Source organism: Bombus affinis, chromosome 14 (assembly GCF_024516045.1).
Source record: "Bombus affinis isolate iyBomAffi1 chromosome 14, iyBomAffi1.2, whole genome shotgun sequence".
Taxonomy (NCBI): Eukaryota; Metazoa; Arthropoda; class Insecta; order Hymenoptera; family Apidae; genus Bombus; species Bombus affinis.
This window is the reverse complement of record NC_066357.1, coordinates 10,471,062-10,496,361: the sequence shown is the minus strand read 5'-3', so window position 1 is coordinate 10,496,361 and position 25,300 is coordinate 10,471,062. Positions and strand designations below refer to the sequence as shown.

Below are 25,300 nucleotides of genomic sequence, written 5' to 3'. Positions count from 1 at the left end.
ATTGATGCTTATGAAACAATTTAGATGATTAATTTCCATGGAATATCATACCATCTTCTGTCAATATTAACTTTGCCTATTTTAATTATATGTTTGTACTTTCTCATGTGGATTTTATTATTTGGTTTCGCCGGATAACGAATTCAACAACTAACGACTAAAGACTGACGACTTGTAAATTTTCTAAATGTAATATTTAAAGAAAGATATCAAACAGTTAAATAAGATTTAAACGATCGCTCGAGACATTGCAAAACAGCTCTATTTTTACTGTATTTTTACCCATATCCTTATTGTTGCCGTTCAAACGCCGTGAAATGCGACGAAATCCGGCGAAGATATTTGCACGCATAATGGAATATTGCGAATAAGCCGTCCAAATATCGGTTCCCAAAATTCACGGAAACATGAACCCAAAGAACGTTGTACCGAGCAATTCGGTGAAGTTGATGCTGGCCCTCGAAATCGTTCGCTCAAACGGGTCTGAATAGAAACGCGCACGAGAAGTAAATCGCGCAAAGGGCGGAAGGAGATCACGAGCAACCTAGGGGAAAGGGTGGAGCAAAGTATATGAGAAGACGGAGAAAGAGGTAGACGAAAGGATGTAGTATTCAAGGAGAGATAGCCGAAGAAGGAGGAAAGCGGGTTAGAGAGTGGCGTGCACGAAAAGGGGGAGGTAGTAGATGAGGGGGGGGGGGCGTAATTCATATGCTAATCTGGCGTAGATGCCATTGTAATCTCCGGTCGCCTACCTCGATGTGGCCCCACAAAGCCCCAGCTTGACGCGGATGCAGGAGGAGTGATCCAGAGCTTAACGCTGTCACTGCTTCTGCTTCTACCGTCTTACTGCAACCGGTATACCCCAACGTACATCACGCATCTGCGTAGTCGCAGACTTCAATCACTGTGTTATTGAATTTCGTCAACGACGACGATCCGTCTTCGATCCTGCCGCGACGTCATCTAGCGATGCCGCGCCGGTATCCTTTTGTCGTCGCGTATCTATATCTTCGTCCCGCTGTATCTTGTGCTATTCTTACGTGTCATCGCAGTCGTAGGATTGTCTTTGAAAAGATACCCGATTCACCTCTGCAAAGTGAATATGAAGAATTTCTAACGCTACATCAAAGAAATGATACGCGAGGCAAAAAGACAAAATCGACGTTCAATTTTATATGAAGCATCCTGCAGTCAAACGTTATATGTATTTCTCGATACGATCTAAGCGTATGTAGTGTTGAAACGGACATTTCATATATTACAACGCAGTACGTGAATTCTACTTTGAAACATTTTCTTATCAAAGATGTGCAGTGTATTCTTTTTTACTCCGGGGCTGGAACGAATCGACTTTAATCGACAAACCTTCGACGTCGGTCATTTTTTTCGGTACTTTTATTTATATTGCGCTAGCGCAGAGCGGCGAACGATCGAAGCAACCGTTCTTAAAGATGATTCGAACAGTAAGAAACCTAAGTATGATTGATCGTCTCGCAAAAGCAGCCGGAATTAAGTGTACAACGACGAAAACAGATTTGAGAAATGCGTATCTCGCACGGAAGTTGTGCACGAACCCAAGGGTAGCCGAAGTTCCTGCGAGTGGATAAGGGTAGCTGGTGTACTAGAGCAGCTAGTTGAGCAAGTAGATAAGTTTCGATCCCTCGGCGATCCACCTTGCTTCCACCGCCATCACTCGCCCTACTATGTTCGAGCAGATAAACGTATCCTAGGATATCGGGACTCTCGAAAGCTGCCTTCATTGCTGGCAACTTTGAGTTGGCCGACGTGACGCAAGCGCCTCGGTCCGAAGCCGTTGCAAGAAATCCTTACGGATTATGAGAGGGCGACGTGCTTCTTCGCAGTCCAGAGAAACGATGTGTCGTAAATAGCTACGGCGTAGAATAAAGTTACGTATGGGTCAGTAATTGTAGCATACTTAACAACCGGAAGCTCGTTAAGAACGGGCAAATTTATACCGAGTTAAATTAACAACCGGTAAATCCTAAATTCGGTCGAACGTTTCACTATCTAACTTTTTACAGAATTTTTGCATGATCGAGAGTTTCTTTGTTAACCGCGCCCACGATTCTAAAAATTCCGTACTGGTCTGTGGTATATCTGATTATACTATACGTGATATAGCTCTATATGTAATTATTATCGGCTATTATACCTTCGATAGAATCAAGACACTATCACATTCTTGGGATGCCTACGTAGAATTTCACGCACGAACTCTAAGCGAAAGCCGTGTAATTAAAGGTTTCGGAATTAGCATTAGAAATAAGCATATTGATATAAGCATTAGAAACGCTTGGATGAAAATTGCACATTATCGTAAAAAGTATTATCATAAAAAGAAGGTGTCAGTGAGCGTTCTTTCTCCTGCTGAACAAAAATAGCGAAAGAATACGCACAAATGCTTGGGGAATTTTACGCGATGAAATATAACATGTAATCTTTAAACATCGCTCGAATCAACGTTGTCTTTTTAAGGACGCTATCGAACAAAATGTTAATTAACACGTATAGTATGCTTCAACTATTTTTCTACTAAATTCACCGAGGTGACGAGGACACGATTTACCTTCAATTTTTCCACGTTTCCCAATATCATTTTCTTCGCCGCTTAATCGAATCAACGCGATAATAGCAGCAGATTAAGAAAAAAAGAAAAAAAAATTGAAAGAAAAGTTCATTGTGTTAGCGAGCTGGTGCGATAAAAGGAAGCACGGTGTCAAACAGTATGTTCGTTTTGTTCTCCGAGTCCGGCGAGAAGATAATTTCCCGAGGGTTAATTCCTTCCTCGATTTCTTGAAGGTCTTAGCCGAGAAAAGGGAACGCGAAGGGCACGTTAACACTTAGCTTGAGCGACAAAGGTCCAATTCTCGGTCCCCACGGTGTCCTGGCACGACAATGGGAACAAACGCTCGATGAAAAGTACTCGGGGCTAAAGGAACGAGAATTCCCTGTCAAGGAATGGCGGGAGGAAGTGTGAGAAAGTGAAGGAGGGTAGGCGAGAATGGGCAGGGTGGACGAAGGGGTAAGAATCCGTGGAGAACAGGGATGCAACGAGGCTGCAAGTCAGGCGAGAATCTAATTTCCCGAGACAAATCCTTAAATGTGCCCTGGAGCCTGGCTGGAAGGCGCGAGTCAAGCCAGCAGCTGGAATGAGCTCGCGTCTAGCAGCCGCGACGACGACCTTTAACTTGGTTCGCCAATTTTGCATCTCCATAACCTCGCGAGAACGCGTCATTAAGTTCATTCACGCGGGAAACGCGGTGAATCGAAAGCACGATCCGCTGCCACGTTATCCAAGGAATGTAAAATTTTGCGATAAAACAGTTACGCCCGACTGAAATTCTCCCTCCCAACTGTATTTCCGACTTTCAAATTTCCGGTTAATGCGAATATTGTTCCGTAATTGGAAGGTGATTCTTAAATGTACGAACAGAAGCCTGATTTTCCGAAATTTCAGCTTATATGTAAGGTATACGACTGATAATATGTGCGTGAGTTATTTGAAAATTTGACCTCTTAGTATATAATGAAAACGTTTGCACGTGAAACAACGAATTCATGGTTTCAAGAACTTTTCAAATGACTTGTGCGTTTCTTTCCGTATCATGCAACAATTCGTAATGTTTGGAACCACGTCAAGCGTATCCTTATATTCAAGTAGATTTTAACGTTTCTCGTATGATTTCAGTGCTGAATCTACTACGTAACATTCTTCGAACATCGTAAAATGTTAATACGTAATATCTGTTAAATTACAATAATAAATTAATCATCTGTTTCTTTCATTTAGCGATAATATCTAATCTGATATTGGGGACGATATTTATAGTATAAATTTTCTGTGGATCGTTAGGATGTGATACGACTTTCCATAGGAACGATCGGGATAAACGAAATATGCCAGATCGTACAGTCAGGCTAAAGAGAACACACTCGATCGAGCATCAGCAGAGAATCAGCGTGTCGAATAGTGTTGCAAGGATACATATAGGCAACGACGACAACAAATGGTGTACTTTTGGGCCCAATGGCATTTCTTTGTTTCTGTTCTGTATTCCAGAGTGCATGATGGACGACGGGAGCACCAGTGCCATCTTCTGGAAGTAGGAGGCACCGGTGGCGGCCGCTGAAGGTAACTTCGACTTCCAGGAGATAGCTAGCTTCCTTCCAGTACCTCTATTCTTCTTCTCCGCAAATCGGCAGAAGGAGAACTTCTCTAAGAGAAAAAAGAAAGAAAAGAAAACGAATTTTCCTCTCTCATCACGCCATCACCGCTGATTCAGCCAGCACAGCTCGCCGCAAAGTTCATTTTGCTGCTCGCTAGTGTTTGACCCACAAATCCCGGCATTCCTTTACGAACTTCCCGTCCCTTCTTCTTCTACGCTACTCTCCAATTTCTTAACCCAACGCACAACCGGCATATATCTATCAAAATTCCGAATACCGTAGGAAAAATATATTTTCCGTCTCGTCGAATTTTTCTCAAAATTACAAATTTTCCTTTCGATAAAAATTGACAAATTGGCTTTAAAAGCACCGGCCATGGCGATTCATGGACGTATCTCACGTTTGTTGGCAACCGTTTTTTCGACTTTTCGTTTTTACGATAAAATTTTCTGCTCCTTGCGTCTTACATCTTAAATAGCGTAGATCTTTTAGAAAAAAGATATTCCTACCATTCGATTTTCGCGTAATTCGATCGATGGACGTGTCTTCCGCCGAAGACCATTCTCCGTTTCGAACTGCCGTTCCGTTCTTCCTAATCCATTTCATCCAAAAACACGGATATACAACGTGATACACTATAAGGTATTATAAATGATGTGCGTGCCCTTTCACATGCGTGAACCTTTATTTAGTAGCCGTAAACTTGTCGTTCGTGTTTTTGTTCTAGTTATTGCGCACAGGCGTTATCACACTGTTCAAACCTCGTTATCGCGGTATCCGCGTGGATGCTCTTAGAATCCTTGAATATCCCGTTAATTAATCTGGCCAGTCATTCCGCTTATTAAGGGAAGAAAGAAAATTGGTTTGAAAAAATGAACGATGTCTAGTGCGATCTTAGAGCGTCTACCGACCGTATCATACAGAGAACCTCTTTTTTTATTCCGAAGGCCGAGTATGTCGTGTACCTCGTAAAATCCAGGCTCCTTAATTAATTCCAAATCCAATTTCACCTTATCCGTTCGTATGGGCAACCACCTTAAGCGTATATATATATAGACAACGTATATATATACACTCTATACCGCTCTTTACAGCTATGACCATAAAATAGTGGCTCGCTCGTTGGATGTGTTGTCTCGTTCGTTGTCGATGTGTTTTTTATCACCTTTGTAAATATTTTCTGATTATGATGTCAGCTACGTTTCTCTTATTGTATTACTTAGATATGATTCTATATGAAAACTTTTTTACCTCCTTCCTACCTTCCGATCCTCCTACCACGTTCCCAGAAAATCTTCATCAATTTCCTATTTGCCACGTCTTTTGTCACGTAGTCCCAGTCGATTTTGCACACCTACGATTACTTATTATCATTATTATACAGGGGTACACGTACACACAGGATACACATTCAGTGCAGATATTTCTAAGAAAGAACATTTTTATATCACTGTCGACTGTTAAATTGATTGGTCTATATCGACGGGCGAGGCAGGAAAAAAATGAAAATTTTCCAAAATTTGCAAAACCAGACATACCGAATTCAGACAGTCGTAAGTCGTATTTGTACAGAATTATGACAAATGAATCGCTAAACTTTGGAATGGTAATATACATACATATGAAAGCAAACTGTTGCCCTAGCTTTGCAACTAAAAAAGACCTTTGCATTCGGTAATTTTAGAAGATATATTTTTCTCATTTGTCAGTAGTGTAATTACCATATATATACATGTTAAGTTTTCCTTTTTTGCGATATAAATTTTATATGATCCTTTGATCCTTGTGATACGAAGTGATATTTGATCTCCATCGTTCAGACAATGTGTTGCAATCTTTTCTTTCTATTAAATTGCGTGCAATTATCGTTCTTGCAAATAATAGCATTATAAAATCGAGATTCGTGGCTCGATTAGTAGTATTAAACTTTTAGTACATTCAACAATCGTTATCGCGTAAATTTACAATGATTAAAAGAAAACAACAATATTTTCAATAAGTCTAATCTTTCCTCGCAATCGGTCGAGTCTACGTGACGAATTAGAGACAGCTATAATTTGGAAAGAAGCGTTCCTTCTACATAGGTCTTTTTTAGATTTTCCGAGTAAATAGATGGAGCTATCGAAAGTTTAGCGACCAATCGTATAATTACTTCCTACATATTTTTGCAGCTAATTTACGCAGTAAAAGAAAAAGTAAACAAACGGAGACATAATCAGGCCCAAATGTGCTCCAACGAAATAACAAGTATCACCGGGATTATAGGTCGATTCCTTTTACTTGTCGTTCTTGCGTACAAGTTAGAAATAGCTGCAGATTGATAAAAGAATAATAAATAAGTGGCGTGTGACCCTTTATAAGCGATATGTTAACCTCAGCACCACGCGGAACACACTGGTTGGTGGTATTTATTAAATTATGCGGTACGATCGCATATAGCGATTAAGATTACCATTACTGAGATACAAACTGCTCGCAAATCTAAGCGTAAACATGAAACGTATTCGTGAATAATACTTTTCTAAAGAGCTCGGAAGATGAATGTTAATTTGGAAAGTACCAAACCACCGCCTAGAAGTTCCGCTCGTAGTTGAGTTGCTTGTACGCCCCATCTGGTTTTTACGCGAATCCCGTTTTTTCTACATCTCTTTCTTCGGCTTGTGGTGTAGGACGTAGGATTGAAATTGGTTGAATTAATTTTAATTTCCTTTAATGTCGTTATTTTTTACCTTCTAATTCCCGTTGAAATACATTATTCGTCTCTGTTCACACGTGTACGTCGTGCTACATACCAATGTCAGTATTACGAACAATATTTTATTATATTTGTCATTTTATATCCGTTACGTATACCCGTATAGTGAACGCATATGTGTATACATATACATTGCTGAATGTAACGAAATGTTCGGCCGTTTACAGGCTATCGCGTAAATTTTCATATAACACAGATCGTATATGTATATATCTGTATACATATAAATATATATAGATATACATATGTATAGACATGTATATGTGTATCTATATAACCCTTATCTCCTTCCCCTTAGGATGGTGGATGCTGGTGTAACCGTGTAACTTTGTCGTTTTCGGTGTTAGCCGCAAAATCTCTTTTTAATGCCTAAAAAGCGCTATAAGCGAAATCGACCTCGATCCTAAAGCATACACTAACGTATTTCTTTGTATTTTTTCTCTGTTCTCTCTATTTCGACACGCGGCCGACCCGCAGACAGAAAGCTGTTCGTGGGAATGCTCAGCAAGCAACAAACAGAAGACGATGTCAGACAGTTGTTCACTGCCTTTGGCACAATAGAGGAGTGTACCATCCTCCGAGGACCCGACGGCAGTAGCAGAGGTGAGTAAAAAGAGTATCATTTATCTTTGAGTTTTGACACGGTTCCGTGCCCAGAGGAGACCGAGTGTTTTTGATTCGACTTTGAATTCTACTGAAAATTTTACATCGAAATATTTGATTACGGGAAGTAGAAGTTTCTCCTGAATTCTTCACGCCCCGATCTTTCGCAATTACTTTTCTCGAACTGAGTGGCAGAGAATAACTCTGTTTGGCGAAGGTTCTCAGCCTATCGAATACAAAGATGGATACGAAGAATATATAATAGTATTATGTTAGAAATGAGAAAAATAGGAAACTAAGATGACGGTATGACAATGTTATAAATATTCTGTACACCGCATCCTAAACCTGCGAGATATTTTTTCTTCAAATTGTGAATTTAAACGCGTACTGAAAAATTTGTACCGTATCGTTTTTGCACTCAGCGCGTAAACCAATGAGAAGACTTTTACAATCGGTATTTAAAGGTAGACAGAGTCTTGATCAAAGAATAAAAGGAAGTAAGAGACTTCTTTGTAATTTTATCGTTTCATCTTTTCATTACGCACGGTGAAATGAATTTCGTTATACGGCTGTGATGAGCCGCGGACCTTATATCTCGCAGCATCTCCAGGCAACCGTACCTAGCACTGAAAAGAAGATCCATCAGTAGAGAAGAATAAAATTGATGGTAAAGATAAGCCAAGTTCGTAAAGTTGGTGGTGAGGGGACAGTGCAACGAATAAACAGTTATCCGAAAGGAAGCAATTGCCTCGAAGGGGTATCTCACTCGTGCAATTTTGATATCGATGCACGACAGAGAAAAAAGGGTGATTCGAGCACGATGGTATTTGAAGATTTGCTGCTACTGCGATGTTTATACCTGCTGCAGTTGCGAGATGGAAAGAGCGAGATTCACGGATCGGTAAAGATTGCCTCTGAAATGATGAACTGCGAAGGAAAGGAAAGAGAAATCGGAGGAAGCTCGGATGGTGCAGGAAAGGCAATAATTTCCGCTGGACGAGCCAGTGAAATTTAAATATTTTCGTATAAAAATGAAGGCCATGAGAAATGGGATGTCGGTCGAGTTTCTAGAAGGTTTAACAGCAAAGGAGAAGCAATCGAGCAAAACGATTAAAGCCAGGATATAAATAGCGAGGAGGAGATATAAGAAAAGAAGAAGTAAGAAAGGGAACAGGAGACGAAGCGACGGAACCAAGTACAAGTTACAAGAAGACGTAAAGGACGGGGATGGTTAAGCGGACAACCGGGCAAACAGGTGCGAGTGTAATTAAATTCCAGGTTGAAAGTAAATCTTACTTTCAACAGTTAATAAGATTTTGATTCGCAGTCGATGACGTAACGTAGCACCGATCGTCTTTGGAAGGAACCGAAAATTTGAAATGCGACGGGATCCTCGGTAGAAGAGATAAAGGCGCGGTACTTGAGGAAAGACCCTTGCGACGTTCCATGACACGCTGCGCTCCTTTGCTTTACGAAGACCGAATCTCCTGTTCTCCCGTCTCTCTCTCTCTCTCCGCCTTCGTCAGTTTTCTCTGTCTCCGTCTTTGTCTCTGCCTCCCTCTCCTCCTTTCGTTCCTTAGACCCGTAGTATCGTAGTCTGCGTACCGTTACCTTCGAGTCTTTTGGAGTCTTTATCGAAAAACGGAACGACGTTGCTTCCGCTTTTCAAGCTCTTTAATTAAAATTACACGAACGCAAAACATCATTGCGTTTCTTCGGATTGATCGGTAGCCTGGAACATTTCGCCGGTCGCTTACAAGGATTGCTAGTAATTTCAATGTCGACGTTTATTTCGCGATAAAAGGATGTTAGAAAAGGAGACTCGATCCGTGAATAAAACTTCACAGCGAAATTGGTTTCATGGATTAATGAAACGGCGCGATAGACATCGATCGATACATTCTTTTCAATCGGAGTAATTAAGCGTTAGAGAATTCTGGAAAAATTCATTTCTCTCTCCCCCTTGCGCCAGCTGTTTGATAATTTATCGATATTTGATTGATTAAAGCCGAGGCGTAAACGTCGCCGAGATACAATTTCGCGCGTCTAAAATAAGAAAAGAATCTTCTCGGATGCCTGATATATTTAACAGTTCGGAATAAACTTGCGTTAATGAATTTAATTGCTAACATCCTTAAACGTCTGTAGCCAAGTTTCGATGGGCTGGATACGGTTTCTAGAGCGAAAGGCACCGATCGCTTATTCCCTGCAACTCTACCATTACATCCCTCGTCCTGGTTCCGTCCTGACGGAAACTTTCCGAACACGCTTCATCACCGGTCGCTTGGGTTCGCTCGAGTTTCATAACTAGCTAATCCGTTACGTAATAGAGAGATCAGGAAGATCTCTCCTCTAGGACTTCATCTGTATATCGCTTTAGGTCTACCGCAACAGCCGGTAGAGATGACATATTGTATCGTAATCGTAAGCGAGCTTTATTTCAACTACATTCAACTAAAGTTCTATTTCTCTGCGGAGAATAATTCATCGCTAATTAAATCTATTTGTAAAAAAATAGTCATCGAAAGGGATCCCATTCGATTGAGAATATAATGAACAGATTACATCGAGAGAATCAATTTTTGTATTAATCGAATAAGCAAGAAAATATCTACGAGAGAATATAAAATTAGGAATTATAAGCGCTTAAGCGCAGCAAGTATCCTTCCGTTTCCTAGATTTTGTTAGACAACATCAGCCGAGAATTACAGTCTCCTCGAAAGTTATTGGCAGTCCTTTCTTTGTTTTCAAATAACTTCCCTTATCGGATGATACTACCTAGATTGGTAGTTCGAAAGGTAGCAAAAGACTTCTCGGTAACGAGGAGTTTAAGAAGGGAATTCGGTTCGACGACTTTATGGAAAGACACGACGATTGTCTTCGTCATCGTTCAGGCGGTCCGCATTCCACCAATGCCGCCATAGTAACGACAGACTCTTCGTCCAATTATTTTTCCCTCGCTTCGAAACATTTCAACACCACTTCAGCGAGCGAACTCGTTCTATTTTCTCGTTTCCGTGCCAACCTTTCCTCGCCTTGTTCCGTCTTCTCTCGATCCCTCTTTCTTCCTTTCGTTTCGTCTCTTTTCAATTCCTTTCGACTTCGTTTTTCGATGTACACAGGTCCCAACCGGGCCGTCCCCTCAACGCGGACCTCCACAGCTCGCATTATTTCAATTGTACGAGCAGCAATAATTCACCGCGCTAAGAAGATTATAAAATGTTTATGAATAATGGAACGAAATACTATTTGAAGCGGGTCCAAGGGTGCTTCTCTACACCCGGAGCGCGGGAGGGTTCTACGATGAGGTACTACCAACGCTAAAGCCAATAATGCTACGGAGCTACCTTTGAAAACGGGGAGGTGAACTCCTCTGTATCCGCGTATCCGCTTATTGTAGCACGCTATATCGTAAACGTTAAACGAATATTCGCGCAACAGAACAATTCCGTGTATTAACTTGTAATAACATTGCGTGCTTGTATTTTCAATTCCCCTCCCGTTTTGTTGGCAACCTTCACCAACCTGCTATTCATATCTGACCTCTCCACCGTCGACCGGTATTATATCATTTCTAAGTAGCTGTCATCGTCGGAAGACGCAAACAACGGGATTACACATTTCCTTCTTCCTCCTTTCAACTATTTCATTGTTTAATAACAATAATTCCGTTTGACGGAGATGCTTCTCTCCGATATCGTTTGATCAGGTCTTCACGATTCTTCTCTATGACCACTTCGCGTACTTGAAATAAATGATTACTGAAAATCTTCGCGATGACTTCTTGCGAGTTTTCCAATCCATTTTTCTTTATAAAACGTCGAAATCGAGTATAACGTAAATACGTTGATTGGTTGCGTCTTCTCACGAATTTTCACGATCAATTTGCTTGCGAGGAAAGCGAAGAATGTTATTTCTTATTTTATAACCGGCCATCGATCGAAACGAAAACGGTTGTTTTTCTCTCTTTTTTCTTTTTTTTTTTTTTTTGCTTTTAACAAGCATGATGTGCCAGGCGGGAAAGCATTTTCAATAACTCTCGTTCGCGTTTGATCATGTGACGTCAACGGATTAGAATGGTCCCGTTAACGACATTACTGACAGGAAATATGACAAATCAATAATTTCCTCGATCTAGCATTTTATGAGGGAGTATTAAACGGGCGATAGTTATCGATGATTAATCGTTCTCCTGTCATCTGCACGGGTTCGTCCGTCTGTTGAATGTATCGTGTCTTAACACGCATAACCAATTTGGAATTTTCCCTTTAACGCAATCACCGATGAAACTATTGTATCACGTGTCTTAAAGTCGCTTCTTTTATTTTTTGAATCGTATAAAACTCACGACCTTCGAGCAAATCTCTGGAAGCTAAATCATGACTCTATTTTTGGCTCAAAGCTGTCGAATCGGAAAGAAAACGCGAGATAGGGTGCTGGCTTGAAAAATCGCTTACGTAAAAAGATGAAACGCGAACTGAATAATAGCCATTATACCGAATAGAACATCGTATTACGATTGCTATGACGATTAAGGGAATAAGCAAGAACGCGCAGTAACGTGGATCGATCGATGTAAGTGCGTTTCGATATAAAAAGAAGCTCGTTGATGTAGAGACAGAGCTAGCGACGAAATTCATTCGCGCATTCAGTCGTAACTTTAATTCGGCAAATTGGTATAAGCATAACGCGACGGAAGAGCGAAAGACAGATACCTGGCGATATTTCAAATGCCACGAGAAGGACACTAAATCAAAATGATGCCGCGAAATCGCCGGAAATCCAGACGCGGTAGCTTGAATGCAGACACACGAGTCCAAACGGTAAATCACGGGCAGCCTCGTCGAGTGGCTGTCGGAGAGTCCTGGTGCCTGGCTCTCGTCGTACGAAGCATTTATTAATCGCTCAGTTCCTAAATCCCGTGGCGCAGCTGGGCTCGAAATGTCTGTACGTATTGCAAAGTAAAGCGCGTGAGAGGGGACGCCGGGTCCTCTGGGAGAGGATTAGGTCGGACATATTGAGAGCTTCCACCCGAAAGCACCCTCCTTCTCGAGTTCCAACCCCTGTTGGAAAGGAGAGTGCAAGCTGAACACCGTCCGAACTGCTTATACAAGGAAAATTGTGGCTTTGCTGGCGTAAACACGCTACTATGTCGGACACTTCGCATAATTGTAAACCATGTTTGTCCTGATAACGTTCTATTGCCGATACACCCTGTTTTCTATTTACCTCTGCACTCACATCGATTGTTTGATCGGATAATGCATTACTTGATATTACTTCCGTTTGTTCGTTATGAGTCACGATTACCGTGTACGATGTTAATTACTTCGATCGTATATTCTGTATACGATCGTTCCATCAAAGATAGATTTGTCATTGGTCCACTATGGATCTTTCTCGACAACTTAAAATTTTAAAGTCCTATTTGGCTATAATACATTGATATCGTTGCATAAAGATACCTTCACAGTTTCTTTCGCGTTTCTCCCGCTTCGTGCCACCATATCTATCTCAAATAAGTAAACCAATGACATTCGATAGTTGGGTAACTTTTAATCATGTCACCAACCTCCATCTAATAAATATTTCTTCTTGTCAAAAGTAAAATAACGTTGAGCTAATTGCCTTCACGAGTCTTTACGAGAGGCCGACGCTAACAATAACTCGTACGTTATACGCACAGCGCTCTGTTACTTAGATATTTAATCCGATAGTTTATTTCCGTCGTACGGTTCTCGCGATGTTCATACACATATTAAATCATATTCAAAGCCGAAATAAATATACACGCGGTATTTAATAACAGTCTCTTGCCAAGTTTAAATACTATTCGGTGATATGGAATTTATTTCACGATTTGTTTACTAAAACGAAGAAAAAAGAATATCCCGTCGCTGACAAACAAATTCATTCGTCGCTTAAATGAAACCTGTCAGTCGCTCGTATCGTTGATTAAATAAATTTCTGCTTATTACGTTATCAAATTTACGAGAAATTAAATCCCATATAAAACAGGATAAAAAGAGGCGGCCGGTAATTAAAATTGTCTTTGATTTAATCGCAAGTTTTTAATCACTTCACCGGTCCGTATAATTCCACTTGGTAATCCAGCATTAGCATTTCTAAAGTTACGACAAGTTTTTAAATGGAAAAGATATTTAAAATCCAAGCTGATTCGAACTGTTTGCAATTTCGATGAGATTTGTCAGCAGACGGTGCTTTACGATAACGCTTTTGATTTACCGTTCCCATGTCGGATGTCGTACCCGCTCGTGATAAATCAATAACGGTCCACTATGTTATTTCGTAAATTTATTCTTCCACCGAGTGGAACATCGTGATCATAGGTGTGTCACACGAGTTTCGTTTGGAAGGTAATGGAAACGAACGGCGAGAATTTCAAGAGGACTTGCTGAGTAAATGTCGCGTAAGCAATTCGCGTGACCAACGGATTTCTAACGGCAATACGTTTTGTTTTAATATCAGAAACCTTTCATTTAACGATTATCAAATAGCATCGTGTTTCGAGTCACGCGAAACGTGCGAAATCTGATAAAAATCCGAGCCACGTCATCGAACCGCTCCCGACGTTCGCAAAAACCTATTAAGATCGAATAGGGTTAAATCGGTGGACGATGGTCCAAATGATACCAAGCTTGTTTGGCACCCTTCCGCGTTTTCGCGTGCGTGGATAAAAATATCATATTAAAAGTTTTATGTACTCTTCTTTGCGGAAAACCGCGTGAAAGAATAAAACGATATAAATAATTCGTTATCTCAACTATTAATAACTCCATCTCGCACGCGGAATATATGAAAATTATGAATTCGTATAACACAAAAATCTAAATCCCGATTGATCAATTTTTTATCCTTGTTTATACGTATACGTGAAATTGGATTAACATTTTGCAACGGAAATTAATACAAAACACATAATATTAATATTCCATATATTTTGTCGATAAATAAATGTTTTTAAAAACATTAAAACGTGCAATTTCTATATTTAAACAGTTATTTTTTATATAAAACACTATGTGATGTACACCTTCGATTTTAATTTTGAACACCTTTTTATTGAAAAACAAACTACACGGTAAAAAGATGAAATATTGTTCTATTGTAAAGACTGTTTCGTACATAAAACTCGGAAAAATCGACGTTTTTCTTTTCAGTTGCGCTTAGTTTTCTTTCTAAAAAAAATTATTTTACTTTTTTAGATTACCCTGTATATCTCATTCGATAAAGTTGACACGTACAAATGTCATCGACTTCTTATTAACTTGAAAAAATATTTTTTAAGATGAAGATACATTTATAAAGTGTAATTTAGTTTCCTTAACGATAGAAATGGTTAATAGAGTGTGTGTCGCTACTTCATTTCATGATCATAATATATTTATTATAACCTTCAGCTACTATCGTTCGATCATACATGACCTATGACCAGTTTCAACTATGTTTTCAAGATAGTAAGCGTGATTTACTTGTACTTCCTTGACCTATAATATTTACAAAATAAATTATAATCGATAGTCACATTTTTTTAACAAAAATATCCTTTACTGTCTGTACAAAACGATGCTAGTTATACAATCATTTATTAATCTTTATAATTTACAGTTATTTAAAACCTACTGATAAAGAAAGTTACCCAAACATGGAAATCAGCTTTGGAAACATAATGTTTGCCAATTATAGTATTCGATCTCTTGAAAACGAGCGTTACTCATTTGAAAAATTGAGTATCGAGCGAAAAACGGTGCCGAGGTTCTCCGTAAGCAGCTTTCAAAATTGATGTATATAACATTTATGTTACTACGGAAAAAACAAAGTAATGCCCTTCCCTAAAAATAACTTCTATAAAGATCGAGTTTTATAACTTCGAAGTATTACTTCTCAAATTTCATTTACCAGGCAGATCACTCCTCCCTTGTAAGTATGATACGGTGACCTACGGACGAGAGTGTACATTTCCATTTAAAGTATTTCTCCTCTGTATCCAGTAGGTTTGGACGACATTGTTTCTAGTCAAGGACACATAATTTTCTCGTTTCAGGATTGCAGATCTTCTGCATGGCCGAGTCTAAAGGCAGAATTCTTTTGTTCGCGCAGCTAGCAGCGCGAGATGCTGCTACTAGCTACCAGTTTTAATGTTCTTACGTTAATACGATTCCACCATACGAAACCGTGGATGAAAGATGATCGGTGAATGACGAGGAAGGAGGTTGAATGGACACGTGGTCCGTTGGTCCAACGAATATATCTAACCTCGCGTCAAAAGTTTTGTCAATATTCGCGAGATTTTCGCTCGGTGTCGCTCGTAAGAGGGATCAACGGATGAAAAGGGAGACGGAGAAAAAGTTATAGGTACCCTAGTTCCCTTTCGCACGGCAGCTTTTGCCCGTCAACCGTAAATACACTATATTGCCCATAAACCTTTACAGTCGTGCATTACCCATCCCGATTCGATGTGCCCCTCCCAGCTCGTTCAGCTTTTCGTTCTGCGTTATCGAATAACCGACGTTGGTCGGCTTAACCAGAACGTTTTAAAGCATCGCTTCTTCCGCTTCTCCGATTTTTACTTCGTCTTCTCCCTTTCGCCGCATATCCCTTTTTATAAACATTCGATCTTTCGTTCGCAGCAAACTTATTTTATAATATAATTACAGATTTGTCGATTGTTCCCAAGTTTCATTTCAATATTCCCCAGCAATTAAAATAAAACTATGTAGTATGTACGAATAACTTAACCAAACGATTGAAATCAATCGGCAATCTTGCCGTGTACTCTTTATAGTCGCTACTGTTGCTAGTCGAATAGTGAAAACGTCAGAAATATCAGCCAATAGTAAAACATGGAAAAATGTTGCGAGGCGCAACACACTACAAGAACGTCGAAATTGTCGAATGGTTTTATAAAAATATTGCAATTGCGTGTATACTGTGGTAATATTTTTGTTGTACGTGTACCTACGATGCAAATTTTATTCGCAATATCGTAATAGTGTTGCATCAACTACCGGATTATCTAATTCGATATATTGCAATAACTTTTTTCAAAATTACTACTTCAACTGATCAACCTATAAGTAGGATAACCATGTTGTCCTACTTCCAAAGGAGCTTAAGCGCGTAGGATAATATTCAAAAACATGGGCAAACAGAATCGTAACGTCGAGTTCTTCCGACGATAGTAATAATATCATTTACAATGTAACTACGAGGCAGTGTGGTTGCGTGATAGTCTAACATCTCATTAAGCCAGGAACGCCATTTTCGTTACATTTAGTACATAAATGTTACAAGCTTTCCGTTCAACGACGCACTGGAAATCCATTACTATTGTCGTATCCCTTTGTCCAGCCAGTGTGACCATCGGCGTTGCAACAATGATCACGCGGTAATTGTAATCTAAAGTTTCGTGACATACGTCGTTTCATCAAAAAAAAAGATCGGAACCTAACAACGATGAGCTGACCAACACAATGAATACCACAAGATTACTGCTTCGTTTATTTTTACTGTCCTCGCAACATTACACTCCGTTTCTATGGATATCCGAATAAAATTTCGGGATCTTTGAAATAGCCATTGTCGCGAAGAACGCAAAAATTTCGAGTGCAATCGAGCGTAGATAGATTCACTTTAACTGCGAAGCGATCAATTGTTGATTTTTTAACACGTTCTCTTTCCGTCTTTTTTTAATTTTATATTATATATACATTTATATTATTTATATATATATATATATACATTTCGTAGGCATGTACTGCCATAAATTTCCATATGTAATTTTGCAAACGCTGTCATACTCGATCAAGGGTATGACGGCATTAAACGTTTCACATTCTTCCCCATTTCCTATCTTGAGCCGGCATTGAATTCTCCCGTTGTTATGCGAGCTGCCTTCGAGACTTTTACAAGATGACTAAGAAAACCCATAATGCACGACCCGCTGCTGATACTAGAAATTTAATAATCCATCTTGCATCTTTCGTAGAACGTGACGGTTGATGGATAGCGCATATACAACGGCAACCAATGTCATAATCGTAACAGGGAATTTTACGAAGAGTTTTACCACTCAAGACCTCCCTTCGTTTTCATGCTATTCTGCTCGTGGATGCCTCGTTATGACGGATTCACGACCCTGCAACAACGACTCCCTTAATGATGACGTGTCCCATGTTTATCGTATAATGGAAAAACTGCTGGCTTTTCACGCGATTAAAGCATCGTAACCGCTTGTACGAAACAGCCTCCGTAGTTTTCATTTTCGACATTCGTCGCGTTAAATGAAACGATGGGAAGTTACGATGCTTTTACGCCATTGGACGAAATTCACTTCTTATGCGTTTATAAAGAGGTATTAAGAGACATTTTCATTTTTCATAGCGCAAGCATTAATATACAGTGATCCGCGATGCATCATGTTTTATAATTATTTCGTAAACGTTAAAAACTAAAACTGGAATTAAAAACGTACATCTAAATAAAAGCATAAAGGAAATCTAGGTAGCGAAAAAAATAAAAAGCCAGCCGAGTGATCGAATAATATGATCGCATTTCCATCACGTCTGTCGTTTAATTTCTCGTGGTAGAGTAAACGAACGTTCGCGAAACTGATTATTGCGTCCGATTACCTACAGTCAATACGCGTGTCGCATGGATATTCATAGTTCCGTTCGTATATTTTCATCCAGCAATCCGTGTGTAGAGCGTGTATACGATAACAGATTTTGTCACCAAAGGAAAATTCGTGTATGCGTCATCCGACCAAATATACCGCTCCAGTTTACAATCTTTGACGATCGAAGTTATCAGACTCATTCCTCACCCCTGACAAACTTAGATAACGTCATCCGGTCAAAAACGAAATTCTGTAACGTTCGCTATATCCTTCTTTGACACGACCGATCAATTATTTGCGACAGAATAAAATTTGCCACGCGTTATTAGACCGTCAAATTCAAACCGAAGAGAAAGCACATTTCGTATGCACCCAGCGAAATACTAATGCAATCGCTTTCGAGATACGACCGTGTAATATCCATTGGCCTTGTGAAATCCGAGAGGCTTACGCAGGGAGAGAAACCTGGTCCATGGCGCGTAATTCGCGCGGTAAGGCAAGTTTCGCGGACAAACGCAATTGCCCGATTGTTCGGTCTGAACGTAAACGGCGAAGTTGCATTGGCGAGAAGCAACCGGTAATCGGGACCGCAACGTAGCGGGAAAATAGAGCGCAGCGAGCGTGGCAAAAGCGGCGGGCGGCGATGCGATCAAACAGACGGAATTACTAGGTACAAGTCGTAGGACGCGGATGATTGGATTGCTCCGCGAAAGAGGCGACAGAGAGAGGTTTTGGATAGAGCTGGTGGATAAAGAGAGTCAGAAGGGGCGGTGAGAGGCGGGGAGGGGGGGGGGGCGAATGGCAGGTAGAGCGACAAGCGACCAGCCGTCGTCAGGGTTTATATGCCCGCGCGTATATGCGTATGGCGTTTTCTATGCACGCGTGCACGTGTGTGTAGTGCACGTGCCCGCAGAAACGGTGGTGCTCGAGCGCGCGCGCGCGCACGCGTTTCGTAAATGCACGTTAATCCGCCTACCGAGTACATTTGCGGCGTTGGTACCGCCCATCGAACCGTCGAATTTTCGTTTCCTCTGTAAAGCTCTCTGTTTGCCGCTCGAACGGGAAAGCAGTCGGTGGATGCACACGCACGCGTACACGTAGAATAGCGCTCGTACACAGGGACACAGGTGCGGCAGAGAGTCGCCGCTGGCAAATCCTGCAAACGATTTTAGCTTTTACTTGAACCTTTTTTTTTGCACACCGAGGACGATGGATGTCGGACGCTCGCGGAGAGAGAGGAAAGGAACGAACGAAAAATGAATTTATAGTTTAAACTCCCTGGCTTAATCTTGGGACTGTTTAATTCGCGTTCTTCTTCCGGCGATATTTACCGGTAAATGATTAAAACGCTAAATTCGTATTAACCATCCTTTGCCTCGCAACAACGTGGCGTTCGTGCTAATCGTGATTATAGTTCCGATTCGACGGAACCAGCCAGCGCTTGGAATAAAGTTTGGACTAGAACGAAAGTTGTACGCCATATCTTGTTATTCTTTGTCTCCTTTTTTAAATTATGTTCGTACTCGTAACCATGTCTTTGCGCACAGCAGTTGTTAATGTTATGACGCAACGCGTGCGTCACCAGCGTTACATATTCAGTGGACATAACGTATGCGTCATGCATCGTGCGTGGTGCGTTTAGACGTAAGCAAGTATTTATTAAACATTTGTACATACACTGAGCCACACATAGGAGGATGTAACGCGCGTGCATGTATAGTGGACGAAGCTCGATCCCATAAGCCTCAGGGGCGTCACAATAATTATAAAACTACGGGCAGCAATTGTTCGAACACCCTCGAATCGCGGGTCAGCCTCGAAACTGCTGCCCTGGAGGTTTGCAATTCACCCTCGATTTAAATCCACCCTCGGCTTCTCTCTTGATGCCGCACTCTCCTCCTCTGTTCCTCTCTCTTTCCATTCCGGCTCCATTTTTACCTGAAACTATATTTTTTTCTCTTTTCCTCGTCTCTCCATCCGTACCCTTGTGCCTTTCTCTTTGTTCATCGTGCCATCTCTCTTCGTCTTCCTCCCTCTTTTACGTGCGTTCTCGCTTGCGCACTTCGTGCGTGTTAGTCATCGTTTCATCTCGATTCGGTGCAATAGCGTCAAAGTCGACGCTTGTTACACGCGTTCCATCCATGCGTAGAGGCCCACGCCCAGTCGAAAGTCGAACAGAATCGACGAACCGGAGCGGAAAAAGTTTCAATGATTATATCTAAACTTTATTTCCCTGTGCGGCCAACTTCCCGGATTTCAGCGGCTGCTCGCGCGAGTTACCTCGCTTCGTGTTTGATGCGGTGCCGAAAAACTCTTTCTTACTTGCGCGTTGTTTCGTCAGTGGTTCTTGACGACAAACGGTAAGTTTCGAGTAAATGTTCATCCAGCGACGACTAAAATGAGAACAACATCGTTAAGTTTCGCGAGAACTCGGGAAAGAGAGATCAGGAAATTCGTAAGATAGATAGTTTAATGCAAACTACTGGGACTAACGTCCGATTGCAGGCTGCTTTCGTGTCAGAGAGAGATACTCGTCGAGCATCGAATTATTTTTCCGTTATTTTCTGCTTCGGAAATGAATTTAACGGGTTATGCTGGCGATATTTCTCAAGCTGACCTTATCCAGGATCTTAGGTTGGAAAGAGGATATTAAAGGTCGCGGTGGCTCGTAAAGCTTGGAAAATGAGGCGTGGAGGGGTTTGCGGACGGAATTGCCGGGCCACGGTTGGCACACACTGAAAATCCAACGACCGTGATTGCACGGTAATTCTATTAGGCGGTCGTGCGTTTTACGTGTTCCAGGGCGCGCAGGAAATTGTGTTTTTAATTCTGCCTGCTAAATCAGCCGGAGCTAAACAAGTATTAACATTTCTGTGCGGCCAGTTACGGGCGCGCGGCGGCGGTGCGCGCTGCTCCAAGGTGCAGGGAAAAAAAGGAACGAAAAGCGATAACCAGTGGGGAACGTAAGGGAAAACTCTGGAGCGTAGACAAAGCCGAAACGAGGCAATCTGGTGCGCCTGTGCGCGAGGATTCGGACCTGTGCTTCTCCTGTCTGCCGCGTCTCTGTGTAAGTAAGTACATATACACGCGTGTACACGCGCTCGTCGCTGGCTGCTTGCGAAAGTCAAAACGTAATACGATTAACGGACATTAAATTGAAATACCCCTTGTGGGAATTCGCGGCTTCTCGCGTCGGCGATTTGCCGTGATGTTTTCTGCCGTTCTGCTTTTTTCATTCGGCGTCTGCCACTCCGGTTCTCCGGCATCGCGGCCCTCTTTGTCTCTCCTGTCTACGCGTACACCTACCTATCTACCTGGATGTTACGAGGGAAAAATCGCATTTTCTCTGTGACATTGTCGAAAGGGCAGACTTCGTGTTGGGGAGACAGGTTGGAACGTTGGTAACGTTGGTGAATTTGATTTGTCTGTCGGGCGAATAGACGCTCACGCCGCACCGTAATATCGAGCGACATACGCGTTCAAGATATTTAAATAAAACAACGCACGCTGTAAACGCAGGGTAAAAGTCGAAGGGGGAATAAAAGGGTCGAAGTCGTGGGTAACGATAGCAAAGAACATCGATTCGAGGGAATATCGAGATCGATCGTACAAAAGACATGCTCTGTGAAGTAAGGGTATTATAAAAGTTAATTGAGATAGACGGTTATGCTACGAAAATGGTGAAGTTTGTAGCTGCAAAAAGACGGTGAATAGTTTTCACCGGTGAAAATGTATTTGTCCGAATGTGTTTCGAAAAGCTATGTTCGTGATAAAAACTAGAGGAAATGGAATGTTTGCCTTGCATTTCAGTTAATATCGCGAAATAAAATATTCCACTTTTTCTCCATGTCAACAGGAGGAAAGCGAAATATCGTTAAAACATCCAAATATTTTATTTCATACGTACGCTACCGTCTATTAATCCTGCTGGAGGGTCGACGATTTTATCCAAATATTGGACTTGAACCGGTAATCCGTTTAATGGATATTTGGCTGGTAAAACGTAGGTCGTATAGGATATTAACGTCGAAATGCAAAGCAATAAACGGACCTTCTGAGTAAAGATTAAATCGGAATACCATTGATATACACGGGATTCGCGATTTCAAACGTGAATATTAAATCGACAGGTACATACATGTGTCGTCCATGATGCTTATTCATATATCTATTCGAAGACCAGTCGCTTCGTTTCTCGTTTTTTTATTGAAAATTGTCTTGTCCTTGACATAATAAGTCCTATCAATTGGCGATATACGAATAACAACGGACGATCTTACGAAACAGGAGGCGAATGTCATATTCTTCCGTCAACCAACGCTCTACTTGCACAGTTCCGTGTTAACAGATTTATTCTTTATTGAAATTATTCGCTTTCGGCCGATCGCGATCATGGTTACTTGGCATTATAAACGAAACACTCTACCCAGGAAGGGTAAAAGGCGGGTGAGATGGGACACTACGTGACACGGACACGAATCGCGACATTAATACTAAGCGCTCCTTTATTTTCTTTTACGTTCCAACCAGGACGCGACGACCGCCTCGACGAATTTTAACGAGAACCTCGTCTCCGTCCTTGTGAAAATTTCTATCCTCCTTCGCGCACCGTTTCCTCCCAATATTATCGCGTTCAGCCTTTCTCTTACTTCGTTCCTCTACTTTTGTCCTGTGATTTTACAGCTTGCGCTTCCCCGTACGTCTCGCTACACGATTTACACTCCGTCGATGGAGAATTTTATGACAGCTTCGTGTCCTCTCTATATTCGAATCGTACCGCTACTCGCCACTCCTCGAATTGATCACGTTTTTTGCATAGACCATCCTATCGCGTGGGATACTGGGCAGAGGCACGACCAACGTTAACCACTGGCTCTTGAAGTCTGTCGTTAACGTCCAGTCGAAATAACCCTTATTAGCATATACGTATCGCGAAATAAATTACGCGAAAGGAAATAATGTAAGCTACTGTTTAAAAGTATCTAGACATTTGGTCCTTATTTTTGATAATCTGTATTTCTAATGAAAATAAAAAAAAAACACGCTATGCTTGTAGATTACAAAACAGATTATGTATAAAATGTCTGGAAAATAATTGGCGCGTTACAATTAGATAAATAGAGGAGAAATAGATTTCTTATTATTAAATTTCAGTATGGGAAAAGCTTATCTTCGAGAAAAGAAATACGCATGCCACTGTAGGGCTGGCTACCGTGGCTTCGCAGCTTGTAGTAATTCTGTTCGATCCGCTCTCTACCCTGATATACGAAGGAACGCCATTTTTCGGGGGCAATGGCACGTTCCCCGCTGATGAAACTATAGGGCGAGGACACTATGGGGACGAAGGATCACCGAAAGGAAAATCGATGTAGCGAATGAGCTTTCAACGTAGCAGCTTGCCACACTATCGCTACGTTGGGGTAACTTGTATTAGCGAGAATTCTGTGCCACGTAAGCACGAATGGGGTGCCGAGAAAACGTGAATCATACCTAAAATGTGTACCGGATACCGCTTCATTATTCCACAAAATATTTCGGCTCGGTTTCCTTAATGAGCCAAATCTTCATTTCAAAAATAATAAGAAGAATTTCAATATTTTACGTAGATATCTTTTGTTATCCTATATGAAACTAGGTGTTTATTTAAAATCATACGAGTAACGAAAAGCACGTCCGACGTTCGATCAATATCCAGCGATATCTTCCAGTCGATTGAACGAATATCGAAAGTTATCTGAATGTCGATTTGCACTCAAACCATTATTTCCTACGCAACTAATTCGTTTTAAGTGTCTATAGTAGCAACAAACGACCTTGGTAAATCAAATCCGCGATAAAACTGTTAAAAGGATTCGAAGTTGTATATTTTTCGTGATTCCATCATTTTTCTATCGACCTAGGAAAACGGAAGCGCCATTCGATAGAAACGGATTAACAAATGTCAACATTTAAAAAATAGACTTTAATAGGGGACGGACGGTGGTTCTCTTTTAATGTATTTACAGAAGGAATGAGTCGGTCGAAGGGAAAGAAAGCCACCGTCTTTTCCACATCCGTTTGTAAGGGCGCGACTGTAAAATGCGAGGGTGTTCGACCCTCCTCTCTTTGGAGCTAACCCTAAATGGCAGCTCGCCAAGTGTGCTAACACCCTCTTCTGCACATGCAGGCGCCCTCTTCTGTCCTCCTCTCGCTCTCGCCCCTTCTCTACCCTCTCTCATTCTCTCCTCTCTCTTCGCCACCACCCACCCTTTAACGACACGCACGCCAGGTCCCATTCAATGCGCCGGCTACACGCACTGCACACGCGGCTTTGCACACAATGCTCGCAAACACTATGCATTCGTAAACATGCGTAAACAACAACGGCGGTTTCACACCTAAGGTACAAACCGCCCTGAAACTGCACGGTCGGTTGCAGCGCGTAGGATGCTATTACGGATTGCAGTTCACTTTTAGATTAAACTCGCCTAACTTCCTATTCGCTATTCCACGATTCGATTTAGTTAAACGCGGAATCAGTTAAATCCGACTCGTTTTATAAGGTTAGATTAAGCATTGTTCGCTGTATCGTAATAGCAAATTTTCTAATTTTATCTCAGTCAAATTTTTCTGTTTCATCGTAGATTCACGGATTCGTACGTTCATAAATACCAACGTTTCTTTAATCGTTATATCAAATGAAAAGTCAGTTCGTTGTTATCTCGCACTTTTGTTGCGACTTTTTAGTAAACCATTTGAGTCCGCGTATATCTTTACTCGTACGATACACCAGGCATCGTTTTGCGCAAAAAATTCCCACCCTCAGCCGCCCTTTCTATAAACATTTGATCCCTGTGTCACGTTCCGCTCATTTTATTGCTATTTTTCATTTACGCGTATACACGCGTGCCGTCGTTGAGTTATAGGAGAGATAAAAACCGAAATGTTATTTATGAAATAGGAAATCCCGGCCAGATGACATTTCGCGATGCGTTTGAATGCGACCCGAAGGAAGCAGTATACAAAGAGGCAGGGGACATCGTCTAGTCTTGCTATGTTCGATTCATAGGCTCATACCGCCGCGGGTCGGCGTATCGATAGCAGCGTGTAGTACATGTCGCTTATAGATTCGT

At 41.3% G+C, this 25,300-nt stretch overlaps 1 protein-coding gene across 27 annotated transcripts in view; it reads left to right on the top strand.

The window, feature by feature from the left end:
* LOC126924020 (CUGBP Elav-like family member 4) overlaps positions 1-25,300 on the top strand; it is a 606,431-nt gene that overhangs the window by 526,866 nt on the left and 54,265 nt on the right. For 15 of the 27 annotated variants that reach the window (XM_050738063.1, XM_050738069.1, XM_050738068.1 and 12 more), the window contains one exon: positions 7,421-7,546. The exons of 7 other annotated variants lie outside the window; for them this stretch is intronic. In XM_050738063.1, the coding sequence (XP_050594020.1) occupies positions 7,421-7,546 (126 nt within the window). Of the gene's footprint in view, positions 1-4,081; positions 4,154-4,176; positions 4,831-7,420; positions 7,547-25,300 lie in introns of those variants that run through there. 5 more of the 27 variants (XM_050738074.1, XM_050738073.1, XM_050738076.1 and 2 more) reach the window with 2 other exon arrangements.